The 8,680-nt window shown below is 37.1% G+C and overlaps 1 protein-coding gene across 1 annotated transcript; it reads right to left on the bottom strand.

The window, feature by feature from the left end:
* Positions 1-3,468: 3,468 nt before the first annotated feature.
* On the bottom strand, positions 3,469-8,124 carry Toll-6 (Toll-like receptor 6). The gene has a single exon (XM_028320149.1). It carries the CDS (start codon positions 7,696-7,698, stop codon positions 3,850-3,852), a length of 3,849 nt encoding a protein of 1,282 aa, XP_028175950.1. The 5' UTR covers positions 7,699-8,124; the 3' UTR covers positions 3,469-3,849.
* Between the last annotated feature and the right edge of the window lie 556 nt (positions 8,125-8,680).

Below are 8,680 nucleotides of genomic sequence, written 5' to 3'. Positions count from 1 at the left end.
GCGTCTTTTGTCGAGCCATATGGCATTTTCTAGCAGATGGCTCTATTGTGTCACCCGCGTTATCCGAGCAAGCAAACTTATCTTGGAGTATATTTAGATAAATTACCGAGGATTTTAAAGTACCATCTTGTAAAAAAATTGGAATTATAAATGTGATGGATTTGTAAGCTTAATGACTGAGACAGTTTCTTTGTTCTAGAGTAGGTACTTTTTTATTTATTTTTGTAACTCCATTGAAATAGAATCTAAGTTTTACTTTTTAGACTAGATCACAGTTTGTTTTTAGAAATAACTAGAATTTCTTCCATTTGCAATCTATTACAAATAAAGCCATCCATTATTCATAAGTTTTAAATGAACTTCTAAGAAGAATAATGAATTGGAATTATTACAGAATCTAAACCCCCCAGCCACTTAGTTATAATATTAATAGAACTTACAAGGTACAAATTACAAAACTGTTTCTACACGCCTTTCCTTTGAACTTCCCCTTAATCTTACCCAAAATTCTCCCGAAAAATTGCAATCTTTAATCTCCTAGACGATTAAAAGACCACAAGTCATAATAGACAAACCCACAATGAGGGTACAAACTGAAAACGAAACCAAAATACCAGTGAATATACGCGTTAAGGCCGTTACAAAAGTAACAGTCGCTGATTTCATTTTGATTTGTCCACGAGGAGATAATAGATGTTTCATGAGTTCCACACCTCGGCATAATATCGTGGAACGGAACGCAAAAATATGAGAGTTTATCCGTTAGCAAGTGTCCGTAATGGGAAGAGAATAGTATGATGAATCGGCCGGGTTCGGTAAGTTTTATTTAGTTTCGAAAATGTATGGGAATATTTTGCGAACCGTGTGAATTGTACGGTATTTTGCTAATATTTTCGCTCTAGTGTTGAGGACTCGTTGACACTTTACATTAAACTAATATTAAATTCCAATCTCGTTTTACGTTATTCAAAACAATAGGATATAATTTTACTATTGATTTTCGGTTTTATTATTTTGAAGCAGATTTCATCATAAGATAAACTTAGTTCTATCATTTTAACGTTTACCTACCGTAGTAATCCTAATTCAGACTGCTATTTAAGTCTATATCCCCGTCCTTACATAACTTTATCAGCCGCGCCACAAGAAATCATAAAATATGGCGACCCATTAGTCTTTCCTCCACGAAGGCCTTCATCTATCTGAAATACAGCCTTTGATCTATTTACATCGAGTTATTGATAACAGATAATCCGGTTACATGCCTTGATAACATAGTACAGTATCGATTAACATAATTATTTTAGTTGAGAATGAGGTCATATAGTCTAAGTGCGTAACTAATAACATTAGAGGGGTAATTGCCACTCAGGCGACGATGTGTCGAAGGAAACTTACCCTGTCTGTCGTCACTTAGAATAACGACACCATCGTTCCTTATACAGGCTGCTCCTTTTGTAGATGAGACGTTGNAGACGTTGTTTAGCTTCCCGCGTGATGAGTAAGTAGAGGCCATAAGTTTGTTTCTAGGTCTCTCAATCAAATCTCCATTCAGTAGTATGCCTCTATCTATGTAAATGTCTTTATTCAATTTCAACGTTTCGCATTCATAAAAGCTTATTATGTGAGCTAAAGTTTGTCAGAATTAAGATTTGCTTTTAGTTCAAATTCTAAATGATTATTTACTTTAAATTTTGAGCTAAAGTTTGCCAGGATTACTTAAAATTGTAAATGGTTATTTACTTTAAATTTTGAAATTCAAATCTCTTGATTTTCTGACCAAGCAATATTTTTGCAGAAATGAATACTTTTTCATGAATGTAAATCAAAATAAGTTGCTACTGTATTTGAAATACGTGTTTTTGAAATGTTAGAAATAAAGTTTGTTACTAGATTAAAAATAAATTACTAAATAGTACTCGTAGTTCATTTCGTCTTCTTTTATCGTCTGAGTTGGAACTATTGACGTTAAAAACTGATCTAAAGCTTTACGAGTCCCGAAGCAATCATTTCACTTTGAGTAATAAAATACTAATAATTTTATTTGCTGCTTGTATATTAGATATACGAGTATGTTACGTACACTGGCTCTTGGCATTAAAATTTAGCAAAATTCTGGACAAGGGGGTTTCTGAAGAAAACTTACTTTAAATAAACTAGCTTTGAAAAGAGAACTCGTTAATATTAAAACCACTGAGACATCGACTTTTTAAGTAACCTATTTATAGCGCACTATTTTGTGAATAATAACCATAACATAGGATGAAAATATTATAGTTTCTTCTTTGCCTCGATAAGTGTAACCATATTATTATTTAGTGTGTAATTTTGATAATATAAGGCTGGAATTAGCTAAATAATTAAATTATTTAGCTAATTCCAGCCTATTGTATCACCTTAAAATTAAAATATATTTTTTTAAACACATCCATTGTTTCACAGTGGACTATTGCATTGAAACAAAATCCGGAGTATCAGGAAGTCTGTCCAGTTACCGAAGTGCAATACTCTACTAGTTTTATTGTTTGGCATGATGTTTTGACGTAGTTTATTTTTATCATGAAGGCGACCCAGTTTCTTTAGTTGCTATAAATAGAAGACAACAGTTCCTGTGGGAGCCAAATAACTTTAGGGAGATAAAGGTATATTATCTGATGATTTATGTAGACGTAAGTTGGCCCTGTTATAAATTAAAGATGTTTGTTTCTGTCCTAAATATGAATGGTTTTTGTTGTTACTATTAATGCGTTGAGCTAGATTTAAATAAATAATACTCTCCTTCATACTCAATAATACTTTTCTTTCTTCTTTTACCTACTTATTATTTTGCTTATTCTAACGAGTCGTTAGACTTGGATTATTTATTGATAGTAGCTTTTAGAAAACATAAATATTTTTGTTTTAAGTTCAGACTAGGCATTGAAGTTTTACTTAGTTATCGTTTGTGTGGTGTTAAAAGTATTTTTGTAGATGTCGGTCTTTGTGTAAATCTATGATATTCTATAAAATTAATTTCCATTTAATTCTAAGTTAAGATCCATTGTAAGGACTTACTTGTTATGTATANTATGTAAACTTCTCTTTAAGGCAAAAGCTACAAGGAAATGGTATAACGTTAGTGTACAGCATCGGCAACATAAATTATTCCATGTTCTCTAAGAAGCTGTTTTCATGCGAACTTTTAAAGTAAAATAAAAACTTTTGGCATATTCCTCCTTCAAGACAGTTCATGCAAAAAATTACGCTGAATGTTTTATGACCAGCATAATGAACTTTGTGTTATTCTACTGGAGGCTAACTTCATAAAATAAAATAGATCATAAAAATAAAAGGAAATAAAATGAAACAAAAACAAATAAAATTTTGTAAATTTTTGTATTTCATGTTCTTTTTGATAATTATATCGTTTAGTATTTACACAATATTATGTACAAAATTAAAATTATTTACAGTCTCTTTTTCACGACAATAATATCCTTTTATAACAATGCTTCTTAACATTATAATCTGTACATAGTTTTAACTTTGGCATTATAATAAATTAAGCAGAACAAAAATAAATGTATTGGTACGGAAGTCACCTAGTGTGATGTATGTACATAAAACGTCTTATTATTTACAATTGCATGTTTTCCCTATAAATACTATCGCAGAAATTAGGAAATCATTAACAACTAAAACAAAAACTAGCGTTCTAATAATATACAAATAAATGCAGTTTTTGAATGCGACAAAAAATCCTAAATACAATAAATATGGAACAACTTAAAGAATATATCACTTTGTTGGACTAATACGCTTAAGCGTTGCAAGTATGGACTGTGTCGGTTACCTGCGTTGGAGCATACGCTACGCCCAAAGCTGCGCGTGCGGCGGCATGCGGTGGGAGTGCGCATCGCGTGCGTGGACGCCGGCCGGCAGCGCCAGCCCGTCGCCCAGCAGAGGGGGGAGCTTGCCCGGCGGCGGCGGAGGGGGCGGCGCCGGCGCCCGCCCGGCCCCCACCGGAGACACCGAAGCGTAAATATTCACTGTCGAACGGTGGTATTGACACTTCCTCAAGTCCGGCATCGCGAACCTCAGTTTTTGCCAGAACTGCCTATCCCCCCACTCTATACACGTGTTCGCCTTCAAACACAAACGCAGCTCCGGATCGATATCTCTATTCGGCAATTCACCGAGCAATATTATTATCAGTCTTCTTCGTCTCTCTTTTAATACCTCGTGCAGTGCCGTCTTGAATTCGAAACGACACCATTCGTTGTTGATGAAATTTTTAGATAGGACTATTATGGTCCTCTTTGATGACTCCACCGCCTCGATTATGGTATCCGCGACGTACGCCGAGGCGTTAAAATCGCGGTAATGTAGGCAGAGACGGAAACTGGGGTCGGTCGATTCTAGACCCGGCGCTAGCATCTGAGCGACAAACGCCTCGTCTTTAACACTGTAGCTTATGTAGGCATCAAATAGACGATCTTTGTCGGCCTCGTCATCGAAGGCTGTGCTTTTATAACACATTCTGAAGCCACAATGATAGTAAATCCATACTCGGAGCTCGCGGCGCCAATAAAATACTCCACAAATTAATACAGAGCTCAAAACGAACACGCATAACGATATCAATAACAGTGGAAGGTAATCGTTTATGACTTGATTTTCGATTATAGAAGAGCTTCCACCGACATGCCTCGTGCAAACTGACGAATTGAAATCGGCCATATGCGGTCCTACGGCGTTTGTCACATTATCGAATACACAAGTGATCTTATCGGAATCTTCCACTTTGCCGAGGTTATTTTTAAACCAATTTCGGAATTTATGCATATACTGACAGTCGCACGACCAAGGATTGCGCGAAAGGCTTATCTCAACCAAATATGGATTCATCGTGAATTGCCACACTGCGAAGCCGTAAATGTTATTTCCTTCCAAGCGCAGCACCTCTAAATGCCTCAGCTCCATGAAGGTTCGATTATCGATATAATGTATTTTATTGTCTTGTAGATGTAACTCGCGTAAATTCTCCAGAGGCGACAACTCGAAACCTAGCAACTCTTTTATATTATTTTTCTCTAAATGCAAGATCGTTAAGCGTTTTAGTCCACTAAATGTATTATTATAGAGAGCGTCTATATTAGAGTTATTCGCATACAATATTTTTAGATTTTTACGTCCAATAAAAGCGTGACTTGTTAAACCACCAAAATTGTTACCGTCTAAATATAGTTCAGTAGCGTCCATAGGTATGTTGTTCGGTATTTCGGAATACCCAGCCGCGGAACAGTCCACAATATTAGCCGACCACGGTTGGTCGTGATAGCACGTACAGTTCGACGGACACGTCATTTCACAATCACAAGCGTCAAAATCACAACAATGGCACAAAGTAAAACAGTGGGTTTTGTATGTACACAAAAACTGCGATGATTCCGCCTCGATGAGCGGAATATAAGTCCTCTCTCTGTTATACAACAGCTTGCAGTAAATACTCTCCAAGTCCATTACTCGAGGATGTTGCCTTAGATGGTCGAGTTTGTTGATTCGCTGTAACCATTCCATAGTACAATCACACTGAAACGGATTCCCTCCAATATAAAATTCGGGTAGGGGCCGCCCCGGATCGACTGGAGTTAGACGAAGCGCATTGAGATCCATACTAGTTATCTGATTTGCATACAAATCGACTCTCGTTAAATTGGTTTTTCCAACAAAAGTTTGAGCTTCAACTTGCGTAATTTGATTATCATTCAGGAACAGTAACTCTACGCTGCTCGGGATTGAATAAGTGTATATTCTTGTCATCTTATTGAAACTTGCATCTAACGTTTGTAGACGTAGTTCTTTATCCATGCGATAGTTATTTCGTAGTTCTTTGATGTTGTTACTGTGAAGGTCCAGCCATTGAAGTCCCGGGGGAATAACAGCATAATCAAACCATTCTATTTGGTTATCTGACACGTTCAACCACAACAAAGAGGGAATATTTACAAATAAGCCTTGGATGTCTGTGAGTTGGTTAGCATCCAGCCTAATGGCTTGTAAATTAGTTAATGTTTCAAAGGCACTCATGTCGATGTGCCTCAGTCTATTTCGAGCCAAATTCAAAATTTGTAGTGATGGTAGATCAGAAAACACATCTTTGCTTATGTTTTCAATTTTATTCCCAATGAGTCGTAAGCCGTAAACGCTATGCAAACCAACGAAACCCGGCTCTTCCAGCGATGTTATCTGATTTTCGCCGAGATCAAGTGTTCTCAAGAGTCGCATATTATTATTTCGTAGAGCTATAGGCACTTTCTTTAAACGGTTTCCATTCAAATTTAAATCTTGCAGTGACGATGTGTTTCTGAATGCTTCGGGATGTAGTTCTTCCAGGTGATTGTTATCAATGGACAATAATGACAAAACATATAATCCGTTCAAGGCGTATGCATCAATATGAGATATCTTGTTGTATGATAAAATAAGCGTGTGCAAGTTATTCATAGGTGCAAAAGTATCAGCTGCGATGCTTTCCACCATATTATGTTGAACATTCAATATTTGTAATGTGTACAAATCCTTGAAAATTTTTGGATCAAGTTTCGTCAATCTGTTGTTTGATAAGTTCAAAAGCACCATTCTTATAAGACCGGTGAAAGTATTCTCATTTATCCAAGTACTTGTCAAATGGTTGTTGGATAAGTCCAATGCTAACAGTTGATCTAAATTAGCAAATAGACTGGATGAGAGCACACTTATTGAGTTGTTTTGCAGATATATTTCCTTGATGACTGGCCGGCAATCTTTGAACAGGTCTTGTGGTAATGCGACGATTTTGTTGTTCGATAGGTCGATAATTTGCAACTGTTTTAGGCCGGATAGAGCTTTATCAGCCACCATAGAAATTTCGTTGTCGTGAATGTGTAGCTCTTTTAGCCTTCTGAGTGCCATAAATCCATTATCTGGCATTAACACAAAGTGATTATCTGACGCATCTAGCACCTCTATATCTAGAGAGCACGTAGCGTGTGGCAAAGATGCAGCTGTAGGAGCAGATCCATCTTGTTCACTAATTAGAGCTTGATGCATAGCTCTCTCCCGGAATCCCAAATCACTCACATCTTGAAGTCGGTTTGAAGACACATTCAAGTACACTAAATTAGTCAGGGGGCAAAACAAGTTCTCGGGAAACGACCAAATGTTGTTAAAACTGAGGTCTAACTTCTCCAGTTGACGAACGGCCGTAAAGCTCTCAGATGCTATCTCTAGGCTCATAGCAGCCCATTCCGTGTTTTTCGTTCGGATCGTTAAATTTCGGAGGTCTCTCAGGCCGGAGAGTACGCCGGGCGGCCATCGTCCAATTTTACAGTTATCCAAAACAAGTTCACGCAGTTTCACTAAATGCGCGAAACTTCGGTCGTCTAATGAGCTTTTGTACATCATTTCTTCATTGCATTCTATTCTGAGCGAGGTGGTGTGTTCTGAAGGGATGACACTGAAGTTGGTAGTGTCAAACTCACTATTTATTGTTCGAAGTTTACATGTGAGGGAAACTTCGTGGGAGTCGTTTGGACCCCTTAGCCACCACTGGCAATCATCTGGAGCCTCATATTTCAGCGGCAAAGAGCTCTGGTTGGCGATGTCAAGTCCAATAACAAACCAAAACAGGATTTGGCCGAAGGGTCGTTTCTTAGAAGAAGTGTTGTGAAAAGCCATTATGGGGGAAATCAAATATCAAGGAAGAAAGAAAACAAGACACGGTGGGCTCAGTGTCATGTTTTTTCCGTCGACGTTTGTACGTTGGGTCCCCTTGCCGGATGTGAAGTATCCATCAATTTATAAAGTCTATTTCGGCTTTAATTTAGCACATAGTCCTTGTAGTTGTATCACACATGATGATATAATCCGAATTTCACAGTCCGATTCAGAGTTTTGGTTCACGTAAACAAAATTTTCACACGATTAGTTCATAAACTTTTCAACTTTCAGGTAGCACTTGATTTGTTTTGTAATGTTCGGTTTTACTATAGTCACTACTCGGAGTGTTGTTATGTTTCGTGTTTGTGATAAGCGTGTTTTCACCGAAACGTAAGCGCGATTGGAGCGTCGAGTGGCGCGACCGTGCCTCGACGCTGCTACGAGTCGACTAAATGCGAGTAGAGGCATTGCAGTTGAGTAGGGTCTACGATCAGTGGAGGGGGCAGGGGGAGATGAGCCGAGCGGTGGCGAATGTTCACGACGACTTATTACAATAAATTATTTTTTTACGGAGCTTAAAGCGATCGGCTGTATGTATCGCGCCGCAAACTTTGAATTAACGCAACTATCAGCTGCTTCCTAAAGTCGTATTGCGCTCTTTGTTTATTAGTTATAGCTAAGTCGTTAGTGGAATAATTACGGCTTTTATGATTAGGTTAGTTTTATGTTTGAATCGGATGATTTTACTCTTATTTGGATTTTCGTGATAGTGAAATATTTTGGAAATGATTTTAGTGTGGTAAACTTTATATTTTAGTGTGGTACGGATTTTATAGTTCTATTGTGCCTCGCTTTTAGTGTTTTTAAATTATTTGTTTTTATAACATAATAAATACTTAAAATATGTCTAAATAAGTTAATTTATTAAACATTATGTGTGTTTGTACACACAAATAAATAAAAGCACCTCTTTACACGCGACTGTCAATCGTTAAAAATA

Source organism: Ostrinia furnacalis, unplaced genomic scaffold, assembly GCF_004193835.3.
Source record: "Ostrinia furnacalis isolate ACB-3 unplaced genomic scaffold, ASM419383v2 OfSCF7352, whole genome shotgun sequence".
Lineage (NCBI taxonomy): Eukaryota > Metazoa > Arthropoda > Insecta > Lepidoptera > Crambidae > Ostrinia > Ostrinia furnacalis.
This window is presented reverse-complemented; position numbering and strand designations above follow the sequence as displayed.